At 53.7% G+C, this 14,717-nt stretch overlaps 4 protein-coding genes across 4 annotated transcripts; 3 read left to right on the top strand and 1 right to left on the bottom strand.

Moving 5' to 3' along the window:
* Positions 1 to 368: 368 nt before the first annotated feature.
* On the top strand, positions 369 to 2,890 carry PG994_007791 (PA domain-containing protein; the record flags this gene model as incomplete). Its single annotated transcript, XM_066859200.1, has 5 exons — positions 369 to 719; positions 770 to 1,511; positions 1,573 to 1,898; positions 1,970 to 2,705; positions 2,778 to 2,890. 5 exons carry the CDS (start codon positions 369 to 371, stop codon positions 2,888 to 2,890), a joined length of 2,268 nt encoding a protein of 755 aa, XP_066714687.1.
* A 477-nt stretch (positions 2,891 to 3,367) lies between these two features.
* Positions 3,368 to 4,200, top strand: PG994_007790 (GroES-like protein; the record flags this gene model as incomplete). The annotated part of the gene is made up of 2 exons (XM_066859199.1): positions 3,368 to 3,601; positions 3,856 to 4,200. 2 exons carry the CDS (start codon positions 3,368 to 3,370, stop codon positions 4,198 to 4,200), a joined length of 579 nt encoding a protein of 192 aa, XP_066714686.1.
* A 338-nt stretch (positions 4,201 to 4,538) lies between these two features.
* Positions 4,539 to 9,671, bottom strand: PG994_007789 (uncharacterized protein; the record flags this gene model as incomplete). Its single annotated transcript, XM_066859198.1, has 5 exons — positions 4,539 to 5,365; positions 5,445 to 6,392; positions 6,458 to 7,767; positions 7,827 to 8,569; positions 8,646 to 9,671. 5 exons carry the CDS (start codon positions 9,669 to 9,671, stop codon positions 4,539 to 4,541), a joined length of 4,854 nt encoding a protein of 1,617 aa, XP_066714685.1.
* A 607-nt stretch (positions 9,672 to 10,278) lies between these two features.
* On the top strand, positions 10,279 to 12,112 carry PG994_007788 (uncharacterized protein; the record flags this gene model as incomplete). The annotated part of the gene is made up of 2 exons (XM_066859197.1): positions 10,279 to 10,781; positions 10,837 to 12,112. The coding sequence occupies 2 exons, from the start codon at positions 10,279 to 10,281 to the stop codon at positions 12,110 to 12,112; spliced, it is 1,779 nt and encodes a 592-aa protein (XP_066714684.1).
* Between the last annotated feature and the right edge of the window lie 2,605 nt (positions 12,113 to 14,717).

Genomic DNA, 14,717 nt, shown 5'->3' with positions numbered 1-14,717 from the left:
AATTAATATATCTATCATCGGTATTAGGTCTAGAAGGCGTATACATAAAGATCAAGTACCTAAAGTGAGCCGAATCATTAGAGAGAGCCTGAAGTCGCTGTGGAATCCCCCTAAACCCCGCAACAACCCCCGGTCTAGTTTCGAAACCGCATTACGTCGGAGGCACTGAGTCGTCGGAGTCAAGCGAAAGAGATAACAGCATCCGATCCCCCACTATGGCATAATCACCGCCACTCGACCTTACTTAATCAACCCAGCCCACCTTTGCTTTGTTTTCCAGAGAGCCTTCATTGATGGATGCCATCATCTCCTTTTCTACCCTCTCCATCTAAACCAACAGCAGCATCTGTTGCCAGCGACGGCCCGTCATGGAGAAAATGGCGAGCACGGAGCGTACTCCCCTGATCACCACAGTGACAATCGGCTCGGTGCCTCGGCGGTACCCTCACAACACTCTACGCCGCTTCTGCACCATAATTCTCGGCGCCTCGCTCGTCGGCTTATTCGCCACCTTCCTCTTCACCGTCGTGTTCGCGCCCCACGATGAGCCTCCTTCCCACCCTACACCTCATCCGCCAGGCCATCGCCATCCCATGAATGGCTTCACCTTTGACCAGCTAAAGGACGTTCTGCTAGAGACGCCAAGCGCCGAGAAAGCTTCGGAATGGAGTAGGTATTACACTGCCGGTCCTCACCTGGCTGGTCGCAACTTATCGCAGGTGAGTCAAGGTGAAGAGATGATGCACCGCTTTTGCTAACCAAATCCCAGGCCGAATGGACGCGTGACCGGTGGAATGAATGGGGCGTCAAGTCCGATATTGTAGCTTATGACACCTACCTCAACTACCCGCTTGGTCATCGACTGGCTCTACTGGAGAAGTCCAAAACCAAGTCAGACAGTTGGAACGTCACTTTTGAAGCAACCCTGGAGGAGGAAGTGCTTGACGAAGACCCCACGTCTTCGCTTCCCAATCGTATCCCGACCTTCCATGGATATTCTGCGTCTGGCAATGTCACAGCCCCTTTCGTCTACGTCAACTACGGCACCTATCAGGATTTCGAGGATCTGGTCAAGGCCAACATCAGTCTGGCCGGCCACATTGCTCTAGCTCGTTACGGCGGTATCTTCCGCGGACTTAAGGTTAAGCGTGCTCAGGAGCTCGGGATGATAGGTTGCGTTATCTTCACGGACCCCGGCGATGACGGCGAAGTCACGGATGAAAATGGTTACGAAACCTACCCCAACGGTCCAGCACGCCATCCCAGTAGCGTGCAACGCGGGAGCGTTCAGTTCCTCAGTGTAGCCCCCGGTGACCCCACGACGCCTGGGTATCCTTCGAAGCCGGGCGTACCTCGACAGCCAGTTGATGGTGCAATCCCCAGCATTCCGTCTCTGCCTATCTCCTATGCAGAAGCTGTACCCATTTTGAAGGCGCTTAATGGATATGGACCAAAGGCCACCGAATTCAATCGGTATTGGACCAAAAACACGGGATTGAAGTACAAGGGGGGTCGAGTACAATGTCGGGCCCTCCCCCAAAGATGTAGTACTCAACTTGGTGAATGACCAAGACTACACCATCACTCCGCAATGGGATGTTATTGGCATTATCAATGGGACCATCCCCGATGAGGTCATTGTGGTGGGCAACCACCGAGATGCATGGATCGCAGGTGGCGCCGGAGACCCGAACAGTGGTTCTGCAGTGCTCAACGAGGCAATTCGAAGCTTCGGCAAGGCGCTAGAAAAGGGCTGGAAGCCTCTGCGAACGATTGTCTTTGCCAGCTGGGACGGTGAAGAATACGGCTTGATTGGAAGCACCGAATGGGTCGAGAATACCTTCCGTGGCTTTCGGCCACCAACGTCGCCTACGTCAACTTGGACGTGGGTGTCCGTGGTCCTTATTTCTCGGCTTCCGCTGCTCCAATGCTAAGCAAGCTCATATATGATGTTACCTCAATGGTGCAGTCGCCCAACCAGACGGTGAAAGGGCAGACGGTGCGCGACACGTGGGATGGCCACATCAGTACGATGGGGAGTGGAAGCGACTTCACTGCTTTCCAAGACTACGCCGGCATCCCATCCCTCGACTTCGGGTTCGGTGGCTACGGTCCAGACTCGCCTATCTATCAGTATCATAGCAACTACGACAGCTACCACTGGATGAGTGAATTTGGCGATCCCAAGTTCGCCTACCACAAGACAATGGCTCAGATCCTGGGCTTGACAGTGGGTAAACTGGCCGACACTCCAGTTGTGTTGCTCAATGCGACCGACTATGCTACGGCCTTGAAGGGTTACGTGGAGAAGATCGAGGCAAAGCTCGCATCCGTTGACGCGAAGAGCGAGCCCTCTACCGACGAGGACATTGTTGAGTTCCGAGCTCGTTCGATCGGATCCGAGCCCAAAGGCGATATCCAAGACTTCAAATTCTCCCTGACTCGCCTGTATGACTCGTTAGCGGAGTTTACGAGCGCGGCAATTAAGCTGGACATGGAAGCTACGAAATTGACCGAGGAGGCCGGGGAGCATATTCCGTGGTGGAGATTGATCAAGAAGCTGAAACTTTTCCATGCGATCCGATCTACCAACACCAAATACAAGAAGATCGAGAGGTCGTTCCTCTTCCAGGGTGGTCTCGACGGCCGAACCTGGTTCAAGCATGTTGTGTTTGCGCCTGGGCTCTGGACGGGCTATGCCGGAGGTAAGTATTCCACGATACCCCTTATCATATCATCGGATACATGGGAAGAGACACTGACTAACACCTAAAAAGCCGTATTCCCTGGTCTAACCGAGAGCATCGATGACAAGGACTCCATCAACGCGTTGAGATGGGTCGACATCATTGATAATTGCATCAAGTCCGCGACGAAGACCATCCAATAGTCGTGCGATACTATCGAAATAACCAGTCCAACTTTTTTTTTGAAACGCGTCATCATGTATAGACACATATAAAGCGATGTTTATCCAGCATTTCACCATATGTCGTTTCTCACATAGATTGCCTTCGTTTCTGCGGCGGCTTGCTAGATAATCAGACTGTTAGAAAGCCGGGTTGGATTCATAAGAAATAGCTATATTATCAGTTATGAGTTGAACATGATTGAGATCCATGTGCACATGCTAGTTCGCGATTGCACGCTACTCTCCCCGTACAGATGCCTCTTTTCGGTGGTTTCGGCGGTTCATTCGGCGGTCGGTGGGTCCCGGAGCACCGACAAGCACCGAACAGGGGGTCCCTTCGACGCTTATATGCGATCTACGACCTGACCCAGCTCTCTCTCTTCTATTGTTCTTTACATAGCCAGCACTCGCTTATCATATGAGAAAGGTGTGGAAGATTCCCAAGTGCAGTCCACAATGGAACGAAAAACCACCAGACCGTCATCAGCCCTCACGGGCCCTGGTGTTGTTGACCTGCCGAAGACCATGCGTGCTCTCGGCGTGCGGAAATATACGCAGATGTCCGGCTTGGAAGTCCTGGAAGTCCCGGTCCCGGAAATCAAGGAGCCCAAGCAGATGCTCATCAAGATGCACGCGGCGGGGTTCGCCTCGGGCGAAGCTAATATCATCGCGGGGCGGATGAAGATGTTGGTTGGCAACAAACTCAAGTAAGTTTATCACATACCCACATTCCAGCTTACACCCCGCCTCATAGGAGCTATTGGTCGAGGTACGAGTGGACGTTGGCTGATCTTGTCCTCATCATGGCTGCAGGTTCCCCCTGAGGGTAGGCCTCGTCGGCTCCGGCACCGTCGTCCAAGTCGGCAAGGCCGTCACGGCCTTCAGGCCCGGTGACGCCGTCTACGGCATGGCCTTCGGTCGGCCCATGACGTTCGAACCGGCAGCGCGACGTCATCGTGGCCATCGCTGCACTATTCCCCGCCGAGCTCTTCCGCGCCGTCTTGGGCGACGACAACGTCCTGCCGTTCTGGTTCCTCTGGATCGCCGCCCTGGCCCAGCTGTACTACCGCTGGCGGCTCCGCGGCACGAGCATCCAGCGGGGCGTCATCTCGGGGAACGCGGGGGCGCGCGAGGACGTCGAGCCGGTCGGCGAGATTCTGGCTACGGGCAAGATCCAGCCCGTCATGACGGTGGTGGAGATGGAAGACATCGAGGCGGTGCGGGAGGCCGCGGACAAGGTACTGAAGATCAAGGGCGGTGTCGGCGGACTGGTTATTAAGATTGCTTGAGCGGTTGCCGTCTGATTCAGGTAGCCAACACATGGCAGGTCGTATTGTTATTTTCGTTTCAAGAGGGGGTCACTTCTTTGGTGTACAGAGAAGGAATATCGCTTTCAACATAGTATGCCTGAGGAGAACCCAATGATACATTTAATTACTGAACCTATGCTATAACTAAAACAATTAACAAATGAAATTTAACGGTAATAAGTGTGAGTGCTGTGCGCCCTCCCTTTATCTCCCTCCGCGCTTATCGGCGAGAACTCCATTCAAAATATCCCAAATACCATAATCAATCCGGGCAAGCACTAGAATCCATCAATAGCTATCTTAGGTAAGTGGACAGACTACTTTTGTCTCAGGCGCTGACTGGAGCGAGTTTGGGGCATAAGCCCCGAGAAATGGTTATAAACCGTGTTGTCCATCCTCTGATCCTCGTCGATGACTTGCTGGTCTGACATGCCATCCCTTCGCCCTCGGAACGACGCATCACCACTGTGGATCCAGACGACGTACTCCTTGGCGTTCGCGGGGCGCTCGTTCACGAGGACGAACGGGTCCCGGGTCCCGGCGGGGAACACGATACCGAGGTGCAGCCGGACGCCGTGGGCGGTGCCCCAGCCCTCGAGCATGGCGGCCAGGATGTCGACGGTGAAGTTGGTCCGGGCGTCGAAGCCGCGGGCTAATTCGCGGCCGACGGCGGCGAGGCGCTCCTGCACGCGCGGGTCGGTGCCCAGCGCGAGCAGCCGCTCGTAGGTCACGTCCTTGGCGCCGGGGATGGTGGCGAGCTGCTTGCGCATGCTGATGACCATGGCGTAGACGCCGCAGTGGTTGGACAGGCCCGGCGTGGGGACCGCCTGGTAGCCGTGCGGGAACGTCTCGTGCTGAAGCGCGACCCAGCCGCGCGCGGTGACGTGGCGTGGCTTGCCGTTGCCGTCGGCGGCGGGGACGCCGCTGATGTCGATGCTCTGCCCGGTGGGCAGCTTGACCATCTCGGCTGGCTTGGCGGCTGGCTTGGGCTTGATTCGGCTGCGAGATCCTCGTCGGGAAGACCCTGCGCTGGTCGGCGGGGTGCTGACGGAGGTGGTGGTGGTAACGGAGGTGGCGGCGGTAGAGGATCGTCGGGAACTTTGGACGGCGGTAGAGTCTCGTCGAGAACTTTGGGCAGGTGTAGCTAATGGGTCGGGCCAGTCAGTATGCAAAACATGAAGCTAGAATGCGGACAGCCGAAGAGGAAGGTTGGAAGTTCTTACCAGATGCGACACTAGGGACCTGACTAGTAAAGGGGCTCACTAAGGGGGACTTGGAGCCAAAAACAAAGCCCGGCATTGTGGTGTTCTTCTTCCTCGGCAAATCCGTGAAGGAATCATCGTCCGTAAAGGGGTTGCTCAGGGGAGCCCTCTGGGTCTGCTCTGATGGGTTGACTCGCAAGATGATATTCGGAGGAGCGACTTCGGCAGCTGGCCATTGGGACGAAGGTACTCTGACTGCCCTTTCGAGCCCGCCGAGCTCGTCTTGGTCTATTATCACAATGTTTTTGCCATCCTCTTGGACGATGCTGTATCGAGGACGACGGACCGAGGCGGGCCAGACGTAGCCCTCCTCCGCCTGCTTGCTCTTGGTCACATCGGAGGTCACTTTCTTCCCTGCGCCTCCTGCGCTTTCTCCCTTTGTAGCCGAAGCACCGTCTACATTCCTCACGATCTCGACTGTAGGCACCTCGTCTGGTTTGCGTGCATCCTGTGCTTTCGATTTCACCTTCCAAGCCGGGGGAGCCGGTGCTTCTGCTGAAGCAATTGCAGCCTTCTGAACTTGGTCGACGACCTTGCCTCGCAAGAGGGTAGCAACAGCCTCTACTCTTTCGCGGCGACTTTGTTCTCTCTCTTCGGCAGTATCCATGGCGCTAGACCCTACACCAGCCCTAGCAGACTTCAGCCGTCGGCTACGCACGTCGTGAAGGTGACGCGGTCGCGTAGGGGCTCTATCGTTGAAGGGATCGGAGAGAGCGGGCACCTTCTTGGCCGGTTCGATCTCGGACAGGAAAGCGGACGGGAGGCGGCGCTTCCTAGGGTTGCTGCGAGGCGCACGGTTCTCATCGATCTCGGGCAAGAGAGGGATACGTTCCGGCTCGGGTGAGAACCAGCTCGCGACCTTGTCCAGAAGTTTCGTGCCAATGTTTTGCGGCTGTTGGGGATCCAAGACTGTAACGACCAGTGTTAGCTCCAAACTTCAGTGCATCATGCAACGGGATAATTGATAGACTTACTTGACTCGAGTTCCTGACTGATCTGGATCTGCTTAAGAAGTGTGTCGCCCATGGGGAAGACAGGGGGACCCGGGATGAACTTGGACGTGGGCCGGACAATCGGCTGAAGCGTCTGTCCGGCGGGGAGGAGTCTCCATGGGTCGCGGAGCGGTGGGTTGATGATGAACTCCCACTCGTCCTGGAGACTGACATTCGCATTTCTCATGCTGACCACCAGCGCCTGCTTGAACTTCTTCACAAGCTCGGATGCGGCCAGCTGCTGCTTAGACGGTAGCACATCAATGATGCTATTCTCGTAACGACCCAGAGCGCCCTTACTAGCTGGCCCAACACGGATACCGTAACGATACCATGCCAGTGGCGACTGGAGGTAGATATTTTCATCTTCGCGCGTCCGGATAATCTTCTGGGTGGCCTCGCTCTGTCGGTGCAGGGGCCAGCGCCTCACGTCGAAGTAGCGCTTCCGAATATAGGGGGCGTGGTGTTCTCTGATCATCTTGTCTGCCCAGCCCCACAAATTCTGTCTCTGGAAGGTCTTGATGACGCAGCCGTTCTCGTCTATCTGGAAGCAAGGGCGGCTAGGATACGTCTGGGTGTAGTTCTTGACCGAGTCGTTGATCAGGCCCTTCCGGATCGTGGTGAAGATGGTTGTCAAGTCCGTGGACTGAGCTGCGGGGTGCCCAGGGGCTGCTCTGGGGATAACATCCGTCAATTGAGTAAGCCTGATGGGCTTATAACCCGCTTGCTTGGCTGTGCCGGTGACATCTCCAACCATCTGTTGCCACAGCGCGGATTTCGAATTAAGATCCTTTCGAGGCAGACCCGGACTCTTGGCGGAGCGCTGTTGAAGCTGTTGGTAGTGTCGAATCGTTCGGCCCAGGCGGAAGGCCAGGTTGCGGAAGAACTGGGACGTCCGCTCAGAAAGTCCTAGTTCCTGAGCGGCGGCCATGTCAATGGGCACGATGTCTTCCCAGATGGGCGATTGGCGCGCCTCTTCGAAGCCGCCCTCTGGATAGATTCCGACTTTGAAGACAGTCTCGGCCACAAAGCCCTTTGATTTACCCTCTTCTTGGTCCGCTGGAAAGATGCCGGATGTGTGCTGCTTATAAGCCCGGTTGAATTTTATGAAAGCCTCGTCGTCTTCATGACGCCATATAATCCGCTGCTCTGGGAAGATCTCTGTCTTGTGCATACCAACACGGCCCCAGTCGTTCCGATCGTCTGTTTGGTAGAAACGGCATTGTGTATCTTGATCCCACTCCGTTGAATTCACGTACTCATCTACGTCTTCCAGGATAGGACCCTCGTAGCTGTCTAGGTGTCAGTATAAGATCAAAGGGTTGCGGATGGTATGGGCTCTTGGGCTTACAATAGTCGTCCCTGCCTTGCCAGTTTGATACAGGCAAATCTTGCTTCCTCGAGGGTGAACTGATAGAGTGTGTTTGGCGGGTTAGTGTCATGGTCGTTCAGATCGGATGCCGTCCAGATAAGGTGGCCCTTCTCCTTTCCGAGCTTCCGGCCTCCACGGTTGATGATGGCCAGCAACTCGGTCAAAGGGACCTTCTGGCTTGTATAGCTGGGGAAGCCTTTGTAATCCTCAGAGCTTTCTGTTTTCGCCCAGAACATGTTTTGGTGGGTGTCGTTGAAAAGCGTCTGAATTCGATGGTCGAACAAGATCAGGAGGTTATCCTGCGGTTCCTTGTTGGAATACTTGATGAGACCTGGAGCAGATCCGGGCACCATCAGAAATTTCAGCCACGCCATATCGAACTCGTCCAGGAGAAGGAAAGTGTTTTCTTTGGTCGGATCAAAATCAACTTGAGGTCGGGGTCGGAGGGAGGTCGCAGGGGTGCCACCGCACAGTCCGCGCTCGATGTCCTCGATAAGAGTTGGCAAGAAACGACAGTCCGGTTGGTACATGCCCGCCGCGCGCTTAAGGTTCTTGCTGAGCAGCACGCAGTCCCTACCAACCTTCAACCAGTTGTCATCGTATACACACCTGCCGCTAAATGTAAAGGGGCCTTGGAAGTTGGGCGGAACGGCAACTGACATGCGATTATTCCAGGATGCTAGCATGTAGTTCCGACGCGTAAAAGACGATAGAACATTGGACTGCTCGAGGTACTCGCTGAACCAATACACCCACGGCGACGGCTACCTCGCTCGAGTGGCCAATCCCACGAGTTACCACACCTGTCACGCCATCGTCTACTTCGACTCTATTTCTGAGCCTCGCCGCCGTATGGAAGGGAAGCTCTTTTCTCTCTTTGATTGGCGCAGGTAACGCCACTCGCCTCCAAGGTGTATTAACTGCGCGGTTCTCCTGGTTGTCGAACAATTGCAATAGCTGCTGAAGAGCAGCGCGCCTCCACCCACGCTGCTTGACAGCATCTTCAACAGGAACATCTTCATTCTTTACAGAACTGCGATAAGACCAGTGCTGACTTTTGACGAGGTCGTGTCGTGAAGTAACACACTCTTCATATACATGGTTCTCGAGCTCGGCTAGATTTGGCTCAGTTGGCTTGCCAGCTGGCTTGGTAGTAGAACCCTGTTGCCACAGCATGCTCTCGTCCCGATGCAGCATCGTCAAGTTTTGGACAAGTCTTTGCCCTCCGCTGGTCTGGAAATAGAGATTATAGAGGTGTGGGTCGCAGTTTTTACCGATCAGGTGGAACGGGGAACTGTTCCGGGCTCCTTCTCTTGGGATCAAGGAGATGCGTGCGTTCGCTCTTGTCTTCTTGGTAATGGGCAGGAGCCGGTCATACCAGGCAAGACGGCTTTGAGGCTGTGCAGTGGGCAACTTGGTATTCGAATATGGCGTCTTGCCCCGGTTCCGCTTCTCGTAGGCTCGATGAACCCCAATCACCACCTGGCAATCAAAGAGGTCGCCTTGCAGCTGTTCGTCGAAGTCCTTATGTCCATTCCGCCTCAGCTCATCTGCATATTCCAGATAGGCGATTATGTCTTCCAGTTTCGAGCTCCAGTTCGCAGTGTGGTCAATGTCACCGTCCTGCAGATAGTTCAGGATCGTGGGGATTACTATTTTTGGTGGCTTCTCATAGAACCTCGCCTTTGCTGCTTTTGTGCCTTCCAATAGCGCTTGGGAAGATGACCGAGACGAGTGGCGTGCACGTTGAGCAGGGCGTTCTTGCTCGTCACCATCGTCTGACGGCTCTCCTGGCCGTCCATATTGTTTGCGCTTTGGTGCCATGATGATGGAGTATACTCGAAACTATTGATTAAATGCCGACAATATACGTAACGAAGATGCTAAGCAGAATTTGTCGCTTGAAATTCATAGAGCTTCTTAATGTTGCGACTCAAAAGCGCACTCAGAGCGAGCGCAAGTGAAGATGTAAACCTCAAGGCATGCGCGACGGCCTGACTCGAAACGCGACAAACAGTCTTAGAAAAAAGATTGGAAAATGGAAAAGAAAGTCACCCTGGAGGTATGCGCAAAGGATTATGTTTTGAATGGACTTTCCTAGGCGACTGTCCTGTTTAGGAATCTGCTGCTTCTAGGGATAGATCAGTGACATTCCTGACTGCCCCCTTTACTGGCGGGAGCGGATTGAGACGGCTTCAAGAACAAAGAATGTCATTGTAGCGGCCATAGCGCTTTGGCTACGAAAAAAGCCTCAATTAGCCCCTCTGCTTGCATCTGTGTCCGTTTTCAGATGAGATACTTCAACATCTTTTGTCAACTCGAAGTCAAGCCAATAAGTTTTCGCTGAAAGCGACTTGGAACTCGAATCAGATCAACTGTCAAGGTAGCTTGGTGGCTGGCTAGTTCATCACAGGCGATATACACACCAAACATGCCTGAAGCCGAGAGACTGGTAAGATCGCAATTCGTTGGCGAGGCGAGGCAAAAGCGACGACGGAGTCGCATTGGCTCTACGACCTCAGACCAGACCGACCGAATGAGGAGTAGGTTACGAGAAAATACTCATAAGGTGTTCGCCCAGCAAACGAACCGCTATGAAGCGGCCACAACCCATTCGTCATACCAGGAGGTAGAAGTTATTGACACAGACCAACATTTGGCTGACACCCCAACTGTCTCACCTGCACACATTGACGAGTCGAAAGAAGAAGATCAAGCCCCGAAGCCATGGGAAACATTGGTAGTTGGGGCGAGCCTCGGAGAGAACCTGATCCGGATCGAGTATAAAGACCGAGAGGTCTTGCAGCAGGAGTATATCGTGAACTGGTACGAAAAGCATCAACCCAGCGCTGCCCAACACCAAAGCACTGTCCTAGCTCAGCTGGTGGAGGAACGAGCGAAGATGAAGAATACTCACGAGAACACAACTCCCATGTAAGAACCACCAGATTCTGGCGTTCGAAGAGTGTTGGACTGACATCGATTGAAGAGGAAAGCTCCGAAATGCACGAGCTATTGCCGACAGGCTAGCCACCTTGCGAGATACACTTGAGAGTAGCAGATGCAATGACGAGATTGGAAACATCAGGGCAGCAATCGCGGGTTACGAATCCGGCCAGATCACCTGTTCTGGGCAGTTTACCCTGATCTATGGTGGACAAGTCGTCGACACCTGCCCATCATACAATTCGTTCTGCGTAGACCGAGACGAACGTTTGGATCGTTATGCGCAACAGTACGGGCCTGGATGGCTGTGGCAGGAGCCGCCTTTGGCCGGCCATGGGAACAGCAGTACTGGTGCCGCCGAAGTTCACGCGAAGAAAGGCTTCTGCCTACAGCAGGCCTGGCATAAGTATGAGGACTTCGGCCTTTGGCCGATCTGCATGAAATTCGTAACCAGCGAAGGCAAGATCAGACGGAAGAGTGCGCAAACAGGAAAGCCGACTACACGAAGCAGGAAAAGGAAAGTCAGAGGTGGCAAGGCTCAACCAGAAGAGAACGACACGCCGCTAAAATCTTGTACATTCAAGATGATGTTGGACACAGGGGCAACATTTCCGATCTTGCGTGCCCGAGACCTCGCTCGTCTTGGTATTGATACAGACAGTCATGCGGCACAAGGTGCCCTTTCTGTGTCGACGGTCAGTGGACTAGGATCGATGCGCTTCTACGAACTATATGTTGGCATGGGGTCAGCTCTGAACTCGGGGACTGAGCCAGGATCAGAGTCAACGAACGAGACTGGTTGGCCGCTCGAAAAGGGATTAATGGGCGGGCTGTGTCCAGTCCTCGTGAACGGGTTTGCAGAAGATGACGGGGACGAAGATGAGAAATTTCCGGATCAGCTATGGACAGACCGACTGAGCGGTATAATGCCATTCAAGGCATGTTATGTTTCTTCCGTGCCGACAGCTGGTCGGATATGGATGGGCGAGGACCGCAAAGACGTGCTGGGGAGTCAACGCATGCCGCCATACCGCCGTTTCAGTACTCATCATGTGGTAAATCCCGGTGACCCATCTGAGATGCGCGATGTTCAGGATGCACTAGGTACGCCCGATGATGTGACCTTCTTTCATCGTATCACGGGAGAACACCGACAGGACCAGGGTGGGTTCTTGGATCGCGATACCCAGACTGATCTTACCATATGGAGCGAGGTTCGGGGTGCCAAGGTTCTTCACACAGAGAGTTTTGGACCCAAACAGGTCAAGAAGATCCCCAAGCTGAATGGGCTGAGCTGGAGAATGACACGGGAAGTTTAGAGCCGGTGGAAGTTGTACCGCATATGAGGCATCGCTTGTTTCCAGGCGAAAGAAATCCTTCGCGAAAGATAGACCGTCGCTGGGTGCCCGGGGATTTGCTCACCACCCCGGGCAAGCAAGTGCTCCCGCCTTTGGTTTTGGACTGTTCAGCAATACTGCCTACTGGTGCGAACGTGGTGACAACAAACCGCCCACAAAGCTTAGTCCCATATCATGAGTTAGGCCTGTATAGGCCTATCGAGACATTGACCGAAATACCCCTGAGGTGCGGTGTGGTGGAAGGGCTTGGATTCTGTTTCACAGGCCATCCAACCATTTCGAGACTAATAAAAGCCGAAGATTAGTAAATCACCAAATGCATTCCAGTACCCGAGTTATGTTGGCCTTCCAAATTGTGACGAGTGATGAGACACAAAAGGAAAAAAAGGAAGATTAGACATCGGACTTGCAGCCAAAAAGCATGTCACAGTGGGATGCCGTTTGCGGATCTGCTCGCCTGGTGGCCATGAGACACGGCAATTCCAGCTGTGATGACTTCTCATTTCGCCCTGGACCTAGTTGCGTTCCGCCCGGAAATGACCATGCATGATTTTGTCGCGGGTAACCAAATCACACCCACGCTGGATGACAGACGCTTACTGAAGCGGGCATCGTCCACGTAGAGGGCCAGCCATTAATTCGTGCGTGCATCCAGGGAGGCGCGCCTCTCACTCTCAGACCGAGACTAGAGATGCGAGTAAGCGCGAGGTGACTTGTTGGGTGGCCACGAGAGAGCGACAGCACAACCGAAAAGGATTGAGCGAGTGCTAGGCACGGTATGGTATACCTGGCAGGTCAGCTAGCCCCAGAAGGACGTAACCCGCTCGCCTCCCTTGACCGGCTGCCCAACAAGTTAATCAGCTTGGGATCAATCAAGTTAGCGAAGCAATATCGAGCATAAAGCAGCTGATAAGGTGAGGGATGACCGGAGAATCTCGTTGGCCTGCTAACCTGCCGCCTCATTGCATTGGGTGCCAAGTGCTCAAAGCCTATCGGGGGAAGAGTCGACCAGAGAGGCTTGCTTGAGAAGATTACAGTCGGAGATGAACGGGCGTGCCTTACCCAACCTATTAAACCGCATTTGGAAATTGAGAGGTTCAAGGGACATGCCCTTCGCGCAGTGGCTTGCAGATTGGCAGATTGACAAGGTCAAGCGTGGCTTAGCATGAACTCTCTGCTCCAATTGATTGAGGAATCCAGAATGGCCTTGTTTCGAAATGTGGCTCGACGCGTAAAGTGGTTTTATTGCTCGGGACCTTGGTGGTGGGACGGACGCACGCGGTGCAATGCAAAGTCATGATGATTGATGGTTAGCACGGCAATTCGTCTTCTTCTTCGCAAACCATGCCTAATACCTGACGACAGTCTGTCTAGGCTGACTTGGTTGAGGCCCTTTCTGTGTCACCATGGTTGCAACTAAGATGCGCATATGCATGTGCAAAGGGTCATCCTCAACTCAAACACTTCCGTGAACTAAACGCGTCCCAACACGCACTTTCAGACGCGGCGTAGGATGCTATTTTTTTCGTGTGTCGTGTGCCCACCCACAGTCATTCGACATGACACGGACAGGAGGTTCAATACCTTGGCTTGGAAGGACCGGGCTGTCATTCACGATCCATGCAAACCTTGTCAAGTGTATGACCTTCATTCTCTGTCCGCCGATGCGACACACTCCTACTACTGACACTGTGTGCGTTATGGCGCAGCTGTAACTCTCCTATGCGCGGTTGCTAGTCAACTTTACTTCATGAAACATACATCTATCATATGTCGACATTTTTCATATCAACTTCAGACAGAATGGCCAGTCCAGCTTACTCGCTGCTTGCCTGACCATACGGCGCGGCGTAGTTATCCGCTCTCGGATTTCCATACAGACATGGCTAGATCGACGTGCAGTGCATATCTACGGATACGCAGATGTGAGGAATCGTAGAAACGAAACACAGCGCACATTCTTTCCCAAAGTAGCCAGTCTATCCCCAGTATGGGGAAGAGTAAGCTGCATCGCCATGGACAAGGCTGGTGCAGTGCGTCGAGCCAATCAAGATCGCGTACGCAGTCAAAAGACATCTGACTTACCCCGGATAACACAGGTCCTTTGCGCCGGAAATAGGAGCCTCCCACTTTTGTGTATGCAGAGGTGAAAAAGCCGCTACTGAGGGGCGAAAGGAGAGTGCTATGTAAGAGGCCATGTCATCGTGAGATGTAGTCGGGAGCCTATCTATCCGCAGTACAGGCCGCTATCAAAGCGCCTTGGGTGCATCCTCAAGTGTTGCCAAGAGTCGGTTCCTGGTATTTGGCGAGTCAAACAGGACATATGTTAGAAATTGATGCTACGGTCCCATTTGGACATCGATCTCGTAAATATATGCAGGATCGTTTGGTCTCCTGGCTATATCGCTCCGGCTATACCTCTTTGGTAGCTCCGGCTACGGGGGTTGGCTCGCGTCGATTTCCAGTGTGGGCGGCCTGCATGCAGCTCTGGATGCAAGCGTAGCAAAAACCGGGAATCAATCGTCTATAGAGGCGATAGTAAGCTCGAGATGCTGACGATTTGCAT

Source organism: Apiospora phragmitis, assembly GCF_038363925.1.
Source record: "Apiospora phragmitis strain CBS 135458 chromosome Unknown utg000007l:2111988.0-4706623.0:1.0-2598199.0, whole genome shotgun sequence".
In the NCBI taxonomy this organism is placed as follows: Eukaryota; Fungi; Ascomycota; class Sordariomycetes; order Amphisphaeriales; family Apiosporaceae; genus Apiospora; species Apiospora phragmitis.
The sequence above is the reverse complement of the archived record's forward strand: the minus strand, read 5'-3'. Positions and strand labels throughout refer to the sequence as shown.